Source organism: Phoenix dactylifera, chromosome 11 (genome assembly GCF_009389715.1).
Source record: "Phoenix dactylifera cultivar Barhee BC4 chromosome 11, palm_55x_up_171113_PBpolish2nd_filt_p, whole genome shotgun sequence".
Taxonomy (NCBI): Eukaryota; Viridiplantae; Streptophyta; class Magnoliopsida; order Arecales; family Arecaceae; genus Phoenix; species Phoenix dactylifera.
In genome coordinates this window covers 2,087,836-2,100,273 of record NC_052402.1, presented here as the reverse complement: position 1 = coordinate 2,100,273, position 12,438 = coordinate 2,087,836, and the positions used below count along the sequence as shown (strand labels likewise).

The 12,438-nt window shown below is 38.6% G+C and overlaps 1 protein-coding gene across 1 annotated transcript; it reads right to left on the bottom strand.

Moving 5' to 3' along the window:
• Window positions 1-382: 382 nt before the first annotated feature.
• LOC103719122 (PP2A regulatory subunit TAP46) lies at window positions 383-11,749 on the bottom strand. Its single transcript, XM_008808206.3, has 9 exons — window positions 11,426-11,749; window positions 11,145-11,267; window positions 9,688-9,774; window positions 8,827-8,931; window positions 6,946-7,107; window positions 5,062-5,097; window positions 4,874-4,945; window positions 3,508-3,788; window positions 383-821 (listed from the first exon to the last, which is right to left on the bottom strand). The coding sequence occupies exons 1-9, from the start codon at window positions 11,519-11,521 to the stop codon at window positions 587-589; spliced, it is 1,197 nt and encodes a 398-aa protein (XP_008806428.1). The 5' UTR covers window positions 11,522-11,749; the 3' UTR covers window positions 383-586.
• Window positions 11,750-12,438: the final 689 nt, after the last annotated feature.

Genomic DNA, 12,438 nt, shown 5'->3' with positions numbered 1-12,438 from the left:
TCAGCTACAGGATCATCCGACCTTACAGTTCCTATTTCACCAGCCACTAGTTTTTAACCCCATAATTTAGTTTCTAATTATCATTACATCTTATGGAGGGTATTGCTAAAAGGTTAAATTCCAAGATAGTCTTGACACCAAATGTTGACAAAACGTGCTTCCAAGATCCCCAGATGGCATGCATAGCACAGAGGCTCGTTTCTCCGGTAAAACGAATTTAGTGCAGACCGTCTTTGAATAGTTTACTTGTGGGTGTCAATAAACTCTAATTCTGGTTTCCAAAGGACTCCACACTTAATGAAAGTGCAACAGGATTAGCGAACCCCAGTAGAACCGTTAGAACCACACGACAGTTCGTGGTCAAAATTTCGAAGCAGTAAAATTTTGGGCCAACGGAATCCACGTCTTCCACCAGATCAGATATGGTATACACTGCTTCTCAACGTAATACATGTAATAATACACAACGCGTGTTCTTTATTTGACATGGAATAAAAGGAGGAAAAAAGTAGACATTGCGCCAGCTCTACACAACCATCGGCTCACAGTAGAAGTTCGTAATAAGAAGGATGCGTAACTACCAAATTTACCCACAGGGGGTGAGTTTCTTGTTGCCTGCTCCACGAGGATGGTCATCTTTCCAATCAGCAAATTCTCTTGCTTTCTCGACCTCAGCATCCTCGTCCTCGTCCGCTGACCTGGTACCATCCCTGTACCACGAAGAGTTTGCTTCCTCCATGAGCTTGGCATTCCATTCTTGCCATTTCTTCATCATCTCCATTTCACGCAAACCGGCTTCTTCTATGCTCATGGTGGGTAACCTATCAATCCCAAAACCCAAAGTGAGGACACCCAACACTCCAAAGTCATCCACATCTTGCACATCATTTGCATTTAAAGGAAACAAGGAACAAACTATGCAAGAAATATTTGAATCATGATATTAAAGAACAGTGCCTGCGTCATCGAAAAAGCAGAGGATCAAAACAGATGCAGGGTTTGTCAAAGGTCTGTAAACCTACTAGTAAGACTAAAATTTGTGCCCCTTTTCTTCAACAAATTGGTACACAATCTTAGAAACCAAATGCGGTCGAAATCATGTCTGGATTTGTAGTGCAATAACACAACTTGAGCCCATGGGCTGGCAACCTTATTATAATAGCTTGAAAAATAGAGTTTCAGGGTTAGAACCCTAGTACCATTCCCATCTTATTTCTCAAAAAAAAAGTTCTATACCAACATATCTCCAAATATCTTGTAGAATAAAAAAAATTGTACAATAAAAAATGCATTCAATGCATGCATGCACAATGTATATAAAAGGGATATTAGAAGCAAATGCTCTGTAGAATAAGGTCTGGAAACTCAGCTTCGGCTTCAATTTCAGCCAAGTCCGTGAATTTTTGCTCGTTTCAGAAGCTTCGAAAAAAACTTTAGAATAAGGGTGCTATCACATTACAGTCAAAGTCTGCAAAGCCCTAACTCCAACCTAAACACATTGGGCATTCGGATCTTATTTAATGCAAACCCTATCCATCCAAGAGTTGGGCCGATCAGCATCAAGTAGGACCGAGTGGAGATTGGGTCAGGTAGGTTGGGTTTGGTTGGATTGGGTTATGGATCAGACAGAGCTCGGCTCTCTAGTGGATGCTATAATTTGTTAGTTCAATTTCATTCATGCCCTCAAAAGCTGTTCACTAAGGAGAAAGCCTCAGGCTATAAATGATATGTTCTAACATGAGAGAGATAAGTACATCATATACCGGATAAACCATCATTCAGGGTTTGGGTCAAATTGGGTTTATGGACGTCAAAATTCATACCTAAAGTAACATATAATTGGCCAGGATGGGTAAAGTTCCAGTAGACTCATTTACCGGCCTGAGAAATTTCATGGGTCTAGCTTTCAAATTATGCATTCAAAGACCGCATGGCTCAACTAATGTCTAGCTCTGGGGGTATTAGTGACAGCCTTATTTTGAAAGTTCCGCTCTAAGTTTCAAAATTTCAGCCAAAGAAAATAAAAAAATAAAAGAAATATAAGCCAAGAAAGGTTATCACACAATGCTTTAGAGTATTTTGTGTTATATATGTTCTTTCTATGCGGCTTTGGCAATTTTGGCTGAAGTTGATGTTACATATAAGTTAATTTGAGCATGTTGGTAATTCTGTATGGTGAACACACATGCGGGGACATGCATGCGCACACGCGCACGCACACATATACATACATACATACATACACACACATATATATACATATACGTACATATATACTTATATACATATACATATATATCAATGTATCCATATACATATATATACACATACATAATGCATACATATACATACACTTATATACATATACATGTATATCAATGTATCCATATACATATACATACACATACATGTGTATATATATATACATACACATACATATACATACACTAGAGCTGATCACGGGCCTTCTGGCCCGCCCAGCCCGGCTCGAAATTTTTCGGGCTTGGGCATTAAAAAAAGGCCCATGGGTCGGGCCTGGGCAAGAAAAGCGGCCCGACCAAAAAAATCGGGCCGGGCCTGGTCGGGCCATTCTGGCCCATTTCCAGATTTCAAACAAAGAAAAAATCGGGCCTGTCGGGTCGGGCCTATCGGGTCGGGCCTATCGGGTCGGGCCAGGCTAGACGGGCCTAGAACCAGATTTATAAAGTCGGATCAGGTCTGGACAAAAATTTAAGCTCGACAGTCGGGCCGGGCCGGGCCGGGCCCGGGCATAGCCGTCGGGCCGGGCCGGGCCGGGCCGGGCCTGGGCATAGCCGTCGGGCCGGGCTCTACAGCAGAAATTAGGCCCGATGGCTATGCCTAGGCCCGGCCCGGCCCGGCCCGAATTTTGATCAGCTCTAACATACGCGTATATATACATATACCTATATATACATATAACACTTGCCGCTTGACCCTACACAAATTTTAGACAAATTATCAGCAAGTGCAAATTTTACAACTGTCCATTAGACAAATTAGGTCAATAGTCACTACCTTGAGATAGAGAGTAAGCCTTTGCACAATAGCAATGTTGCTCCATTGTGACCTAAAGGTTATGGTTCCAAAACACGGAAATAATCTCTTTGCATGCAGGGATAAAGCAACGTACATCTGACCCACCCTAAACCCCATAATGGTGGGAGTCTCATGCACTGGGACACTCTTTTTCAGTCACCGACTTAGATGATACATTTGTCTTGTATTCCAGTTTAACCCTAAGGTATGGCAGCTCTTTGTGAAGGTAAGAATTTCTTCCCAACAAAATAATGTGCATCTTTACTGCCTAAAGTTGTATGCATTTTCTATGTTCTGTGGTATTGCATGACAATCTTTCATGAGAGGCCATCTATCATCCAAAATTGAAAAAACTTATACTCCAAAATTGAGATGGCTTCATCCCAAAATCGAAAAATATTAAGATTAAAATACTTGATATTTAAGCCTCAGAAGAACTGTGAAGCATACCTGTACCATGGTTGGAAGACTTGTGCTACCATTCTTTCCCTCTCACTCATTAATCTTCCACCCACAAGACTTGCAGGTCCAAATATCAAAGGCTGGTGTTTGTGTTCATGTGCTTGTGAAATGTTTGCTCTCCCTTCAACAACATCCTGAGCAAAAGTTGCGCATGTGATGGGGTCTGCAGGTTTTAGAAATGGTGCTTCACTTGCAGCATTGCGATGCCAAGTTTCAGCTCTTTTTGTACGCTCGTCAAGAATCTCACGAGTAAATTCTTTGTCCCCTTCCTGCCACATAGTTTGGTTAGAGTTACAATAGCCAAAGGAAGAAAAAGAATGAGCTGCTGGTTTGTAGAACACCGCTATCATTAGAAATCTGATCATTCAAAATCAATCACTTGTTTTCCCAAATCACATATATTACCACCACTGTATTATACTCTCTAATAACATAGCACTCTTACCAATAATAATTTATCAATATAATTGGCAATCCAATATGGCCGTGCGCCTTTAAATTAACCACCAAGTTTGGTGTTTGGTATGGACATTTATACACAGTAGCCAAGTTTTAAATAAAGATGGGAGAATTTAGCAATAAAGACTCAAACAAAAGGATTTCACAAGAGATGACATAAAAATTAGGCTGTTAAGTACTGGATGCAAGGAATAAGAAGAATAGATGACAAATCTGAGGGTTATTGAGTGAATCAGTGACTGGTGTGAAGCATGACTCACACCAGAAACTAAGTCCTTAGAGTAGCAACCGAAAAGGAGCGGCATAGTAGATGGAAAAGGTATAAGTGAGGCTTAAATCATCAGAATAGTGTTTAAATTAGCTTTCCAATATATGCAGACATGAGAATTCTTCAATTTTTCTCTCTTTTATTTCCTTTTATTACTTCTATTGGTTTTCAATTCAAATTATCATGGTTTTGTGTTAAGAGTAAATGCTATGAATCTGAAGTCATGCCATGTTTTTCTTCCTTTTACCGTTTTAAATCGCAGTTGGCATATGAGTGAGAAAAGGTCAATGAATTCGGTCAATTTGATTGAGTCAAGTCAAGTCTAGAGATCATACATCTTGAACAAATATCAAACTTATCAAATAGGGCTAGTCAAAGTGGTTGAGATGCTGAAGTGTATGGGTCAAATGGCTGGCATAGACATGTGACAGGTCAGGTGTGGTTCAAGTCAAGCTTGAACCATTTACTAAGGATATCGAAATGACTCGAACTGAGAAGTTACAACCCCTACAATTATGATTAGAGTATCTCTAGTCTAAACAACACTCAGCAGCACTGCTTGCCTCTCCCAAACCCCCACAAAAAATAATAATAAAATAATAAATAAATTCCATTGCATGGTAATACCTTCGATTGTTTTTCTTTCACAGCAAGAAGCATCTCTTCCTCTTTTTTTAGCGTGTCCAGGAGATCAAAAGCCTGTAAGCAAAGAAACAGATGTAAGCATGTATTATTCCCAGAGGAAAAAAAAAGAAAAAAGGATGGAACATATGTTATAAACTAACAAGTTTAATAAACAATTTGACCAAACCAACCTTACAAAGAGCTAAGGAGATTGTAGTTAGCCATGCCTGAAACATAAACAAAATGTATATTTAGAAGGATGGACAATTTTTATGCAATAGATGAAAAATGTTTTGACATGCACTATACTATGCGTGTAATTGTTGCAAAATTATATCTGCATGTACAACTTAATTATTAAACAGAAAAAATACTCAAATCAAAACAAAACAACAGATAGGATGCTCATATTCTTAAATGCTTGAAATCTAGCTATCACAGACAAATAATCAAATTTCAACATGTATCTGCGTGTCCTATTAGGCGATAGAGGGAAGAGAAAAAAACAAATCTTAGGTGACATAAGAAATGGATATGTTAATCTTAATCACATCTTCTATTAATTTTTCAATATTGTAGAACTAATATGCAATTAGGTATTTTATCTTCTATCTTAAATTTGATAAAGTGCTTCTTAGTTATTAAGTGTTAACTAATGTACAAAGTAATTCATCGTCTAACTTTCGATTCCAAAGATTCCAATAATTGTGTCCGCTTTGATGTGTCCAGTGAAAAGTATATGCTACAAAATTTGATGCTTCCTTGGAAATTGAAGAAATCTACAATCAAAAAAATTCAATAAGCATGGGAAGCGTTTGATGCATGTCTGAATGGCTAATACATGCCAGCAGGGATTCTTCAATCTAGGTGCAAGAGCTCAGATAACATACTTCACTTGTAATAAGAATTGATACAAGATTAATAAAGAAAAAGCAGAAAAAAGAATAAAAAACTAAAATAAATTGTCGAAATAAAGGAACATTACTGCATAGGAAGCAGGTGCTTGGGAGGACCATAGTGTCTAGAAAGATTCCCATTGTGTCTATAAAGATTTTAATTGGGCATGGCATAGTAGATAAATGATTCTGGCTCCAACTACAGTCAATGTATGATAGTGCACCAGGAAATAAAGGCTGTTCATCAAACCTTAGCAACAACAAGTTAAAAGCTAAATTAGCTCATTTGACTGAAAAGATGAAGGTTGCCTCTGAAAATAGCTATTACTCAAGCTGGAAGATGAACTCACTGAATACAGATTTTAGCATCGTAAGATGAGCAGGTGTATGGTAGACTTCAAGATGATTATTTTCTAAATCACATCAATATCAGAGATATGGAGCATCGGAGCAAATTTGGCACTAGCATGGTCGATTACACAAGTGAAGATTCTTTGATATTAAGGCAAAGAAGAGATCCCACTTAAAAAATAAGCAGCACTAGTATCTTTTATGGATACAACAGAAATTTTTCACTGGTCCTTGGAAAGATACAAACTTCTATCTAAATATATCTGACATCAAATAGTCTAGCCAGTTATCAGTGTGGCTACTTTACAAAGCACTACATGCTAACCTATTCAAACATGAGGAAAATATGCAGCTAGCTAGTGCTGATTGTGTACAAGGAGCCAAACAAAATGAAATTAATCTCATTAAATAATGCATTAGCTGACAAGCCAAAATCAGGTATAATAAAAACAAGTGAACAAATGCATGCTTTATAAGAGATCAAAGGTGATCAGTAAGCAGAAATCCTCAAGGTTATAAAACAAACTTAACATAGTAACATCAATATGGCATCAAAATTATGGAACAACCTGAGAAAAAGAAAAAAGAGAATTAGGGGATCTAAATGATTGAAAGTGCTTTACTACAAGACAACTGAAGGCACATCAAGTTTAATAACTAAAAATGGGAAAAGGTAGATAACAATACAAAAAGCAAAATATTCCAGAGAAGTTGATTTAAAGCTCAGATCTGATTCTTCAAATAACAAATGACACCTCAGTAGTTTGTATCTGATCAGATAAGTTTATGTACAATTGGAGCTTCTCTTCTCAAAACATGGAAGCTAACCTCTCTTTCTTCTTCTCCATTGTCATCATGTGCATCCTCCTCCCCAGCTTCAACAGGTGTGGACAGAGCTGTTGCCCTCAATGACCGTCCACGTCTCTCCTTTCTTTCTTTAAATTCTTGCAGCTTTGCTTCTGCAGCTCTCTGCCATTTGAACCTAGCAATCTAGCCCCGGTTGAATCAAAGTGAAAGAAATTGCGCACAATCAGGATAGAGTAATAGTTATATTAACACTAATGTATACTCCAAAGTCCAAAGTGACATTGCTACAAGTTGCATGTAAACTTCTCGTCTAGAATAACCATGAACTATTTCCATTTCTGCATCATGAGTCTCATTTGTTTATAGAGGCTAAAAGTTATCTGATCATCGAGTGATCAAGAAAACAAACAAGTCTCTTTTTTTGAGAAAGATGAACAAGCAGGTCTTAAAATGTTTTACAAAAATGCATTAAAAGATAATCCACCATAGTCTTGTAACATTTTACCTGATCATACACCCAACAGCAGCATACAAGTAGCTCCCTGATTCGGGTCGCTACACTAACCAACCAGAAAAGTAAGCATCACGCACTGTAAGCATGCACATGATGATCTACACCAGCATAGCAACAGCCAAACATTTAAGGCCGTTATAAACCTTAGAGTGTCACCAGCATAGCAACAACCAAACATTTAATGCTGTTATAAACCTAGGGTGTCACCAGCACAGCAACAACCAAATATCTAAGGCTGTTAAATACCTTATATCTTATGTGGAATCAAGGAAAACTCCAACCTTGTTCTGTGCCCTATGCCAAGTTTTGTTCCATGTAGGAAGGCTTGTGGTTGCTAAAGAGAAGTTCCAGAGTCCAGACCAAATGAGTTTGGCTAGAGGGTGATTCAATGACAGCCATCACTTGGATCAAAACATAGAGACACACCCAGTCTGCCGCCCTTATACATTTGTTCCTGGTGCACAGCTTCCTATCTTTCCAAGCTACTCATGCTTACAAGGAAAGTAATCAGCCAGCTGATTGGCTTGCAGGGTTTGAGGCAGATTATAGACTGCAGATTTGGGGGTACTTGTTACTTTTTCAGCTATTGGAGTTAGCAAGAGCTGGAAGTTTTGGTGGCGATTTTATTAGTGGAAATTGGCCCCCCAGGCTATCAAAATGACCAACAGCAACAATGTGAAAAAATCTTCCCTGCAAATATATGTGTCATGCAGGACATGAAGTTGAAATGAAACTGCATATTCTCATTTTATCTAATCCAACATCACAGCAGTGGATTCTTAACTTCTGAGTTGTTATTATGGAGTTTCTTATGTTAGGATGCCTATGCTAAAGAATGACAATCCTTAGCATGTATACAAATTGGGTAATTTCTCGAGTCTTGCTTAAGCTATTCTCACAGTCACAAAATAGTCCATGAAATAGTCCCAAGTTCCAATATAATGGATTTTTCTGAGGCAAAGCCAACTACATAGCAGAGAGTAGCTTTAGAGGGAGATAAGACTACAGATCAATCATATATTTTTACGATGCATAGAGGTGGAATCTGCTACTACACAAAGCATTAATTTTTAACTTGAAGGCAATGCCCAAAGAGTTGAACATACATGAAAAGATCAAAAAATAAATAAATAATTCATATAATAAAAGTAGGTCATTTATATATAAGACATGCTTAGATTAAACACTTAACTAATAAAATGCGAATGTTGACAACTAAGGTGACAAAACTAAGGGCAGCGGAAACTTGTTAACCTTTTGCGATAACATATGTATCTGTATAAACCTTGGAAGAAGTCAGAAAATGATAGACTAGGAGATAGAGAACCTTCAAGTTGCAACAATAACATATGTAAATTTCTACAAAACTATGGTAATAGAAGAAAAACCTTTTTTGACCGTCGAGCTGCAAAAGTATCTGCCCCTTCTTGCCCAGATGTCTCTAACTCATCATCAGGTACAAGCTCTAATGCCTCACAAATTGAAATGAACTCCTGAAATATATACTCATAATGATGAAGAAAACAAGAAAAATCATCGATATAGACCTGAGCATCTGCTAGGCCAGGCTGGGTCCAAGCAAGGCCAAAATCTACTATCAAAACAGATTTTTTGGCCCAAGCCTGGCCCAACATTGGGCCCAAAAGCTGAAGACTGAGATTGGCCCCCTATATATTATTAAGGCCCGGCCCGGCCCGACTGATCTAAGATAAATTGGATCAGGACCGACCAAACCAACAACCCCAACTAGGCCCTACTCAACCTGACCGAGGAGAGACAGAGAGGGAGAAAGGGAGGAAGGCGGTCCTGACAGCTGGCTAGGAGTTTGTGGGGTGAGTGATCAAGTGTGCGCAAGAGAGAGGAGGAAAAGGTGGAGGTCAATTGGGAGAGGGGGTGGGAGGTGCGGGCGGAGTAAGGGAAGTAGAAGGAGAAAGAGAATGGACGAGGAAGAGGAGTGGCGGATAGGGATAGCCTTGGTGTGAGCAAAGGAGAGGGAAGGGAGAACAGGGATTATGGAAAATCGAGTTGGTTTAGGGTTAAAAAATGCTAATCCCAAGCCAGGCCTGCTTTTTGCTGGGCTCAGAAGATTGAGGCCTGGCTTGTGAAGGGCTAAAAAAAAAATCCTGACCCATAAGAAATATAGCTAAACAAAATAGACTTGAAAATGATGAAAAAGCAATAGATGTTGGCAACTGTTGTTTGCCAACAAAAGCATACATGTAAACTTCATATATGGAATAGAAACTAACCTTCAATTGGTCCTGTGATATCTTGGGAACCTGTATCCTATCATCTTGCGCAACTTTTTCTGTCAATTCTCCGAGATAAAATGGAACCTGAAAATACCAAAAAAATATGAAGTCATTAAATCGTTGTTGCGCAAACTTCTGTAAACAAAAACTATTAAGGAAGAAAAGAGTATATAATTTAGCTCATTCCCTATGTTGTAAATATTGAGTCATAGCTTGATGATGTCATTAGCTTCAGTTAATACACCCTTGATGTCCAAGAACTGGACTCTTGTGATTATAACTTCTCAAATTTCAGACTTTTGAGGATAAAAGTAAATTTAAATAAAGAAAGCTGCAAGAGAGAAAATTCTTCCACAAGGAGTCAAGCAATATGACAAGAAATACTTCTAACCCTGTACTTAACAAGAAGGTTTAAGATCCACTTCAACAGCATCACAGTAACATGAGCAAAAGGCATGCCATTAACTTAGGAAACATATATTCATAACTGCAAGTATTTCTAGGATAAATTACCTTTGAGCATTCATTGAATTATATTTCAAAAATCACCTCCCATAACAAGATTATGAATGTAATAGTTAACGTGAGTCCACAAATCAACATGCACTTAATTCAACGTTTAACCACTTGGACAAGAGAATGCAAGAATATGTGCTCCAATTAATATTTTGGTCCTAGACCTTCCAACAGAATAAGGGCATCTCTCTTAATAGGATTCATAGAGGCATATATGTATCATTGATGACGTCTCATCACTACTCCACCTTTAACATTAAGCAACTTGTGGTCTTTAATGAATATTGTAGCCCAGAGAAGATATTGCTCTTCTGCATAGCTGCATCAATTGTACCAGGTGTATAATGTAATTCAGTAAGAACATACAAAGTGTAAGCCAAATCCATTCATCATATCCATGAACTCCAAATACATCAAAAACGTTTGCTATTAACTATATGCCTTTAGTTAGATCCTCTTTTTCTGTACACATGCTGCAAATCACATTTTTCTCCAATGCAATGTAGCTTCTGAAGTTTGTTGCAGTTAACTTTTTTGTACATAAGCAAGTTCATCGTTGACATCTTGTAAATTTCAAAATGCAATACAGTTCATACATACGTACATGCATGCATGCATGCATACGTATAAATCTAGGTTGCATGTACTTATAAATTTTGATAAACCTTCCAATAGGATCCAAATTACTACAGCTAGCAAGTAAAGACACAATGACTTCATGGGTGCAAATCAATTCCAAACAAGCAAGTTTTTTTTTTCAGCATTTTCTCGAATTATAAATTGAATCATGGAAGCAAATTAAGGGCATGTTCTTTTTTCACTCGAAACCCATGAAAAGATTCCCAAGAAATATACAATCCGTGATCAATTCCCACCATCAACATCACTTGATTAAAAAAATTAAACGTTTAATCAATCATCGCAGATATAAAACTCACCAAGAGATATTTCAGATTTGCAGTGCTGACATCGTCCTTCGTCTCATTCGAGGAAAACAATCCCAGCTTGCTTACCATCTCATAGCAGCGGCGCAGGGCCTCGATTCCCTTCCTCAATGTCTCCTAGAAATAAAAATTCACGAAAAAAAAAAACAAGAAAATAACAGCAACTACTACATCTCAGGCCAACAATAACAATAATCAGAGTGCCAAGAAATCCAAGAAAATCCGAGAAAGACAGTCATGTCAGTGCGACACTAGGGAAAAGAAAAAAGGAGAACCTGATCAGCGGAGGATTCGGATGCCATAGAGTGAATCTTCCTTGCCTGCTCGAAGAGCGCAGGGAGCGGCATCTCCTCCATCTTCCATTCCCCCATTGGATCGGATCAAGAACGTGATTCCGATCGAAGGAATCCCTAGAAACCAATCTCCAAGACGATTTGGCGCCGAGCAATAACGATAATGATGCGAGACGAAGACGCCGAGGGAATGGATCACAGGATCAAGGCGCGACCTGGGGACGAGAGATCGCTGTTGTTAGGACGAAATAAACAATGACGAAGAGAAACAGAATCCTGACAATAACAATAATAAGCCCGGTAGTCCGACGAGGAAGCAGCGGAAAGCACTAGAAAGAGGCGAGGGGAAGAGGCCAAAAGTGGGCCGGGTCGTGGTCCAACAATATTTGGATATTCCAGGCTTGAGTCTGGTCTGGCTCAAGCCCGAGGCTGAGCCCGATTCAAAGTCAATTGGGCCGGAGCCAAACCTGATTCGATCCCATTTGGGCCAAAAATAGATTTAGCCCGAACTTTATTGAAGTTTAAGTTTCATACTGTTGCTTCACAAATAAATGAGCAAGCCAAAAACTATGCTTTCTCTATAAGTAAATACTACATGATATATCATTTTCAGCTAAACTCATTTTAATTTGTTCTTTACTTCATTATCATTCTTTCCAAATAACAACATATAAAAATAAATTAGTCTGGGCTTGAATTTGGACCCCATTTCGAACCTTGTTCGGGCTTGGGCTTGGGCTGGGTTGATGACATATTCAAATATGGTCTGAAAAATAAATGAGCTTTATATTTAGCCTAAATACGGTCTGAATTCTTTCAGGCTTAGCCTGTAGTCCAATTTGAAGTTAGGCCGGCTTGAGCCTCTTTCTAACCTTACCTACATAGCACATCGATTCAAGATGGCAAAACAGTCAGTTTCAAAATCGCCTAGCCCAGCATATGCAATTGGTTGGGTCTAGCTGCATCAACGGTAAAATAACTTATCGAAATATGTG

Bases quoted from the DNA above. Each gene is read 5' to 3' on its own strand.
- LOC103719122 (XM_008808206.3), bottom strand. From the start codon at position 11,521: ATGGGGGAATGGAAGATGGAGGAGATGCCGCTCCCTGCGCTCTTCGAG. The intron at 5,098-6,945 runs GTTAGCTTCCAT...TTTATGTTTCAG, and splicing joins ATGGAGAAGAAGAAAGAGAG to GCATGGCTAACTACAATCTC. The intron at 3,789-4,873 runs GTATTACCATGC...ACTATGTGGCAG, and splicing joins TGAAAGAAAAACAATCGAAG to GAAGGGGACAAAGAATTTAC.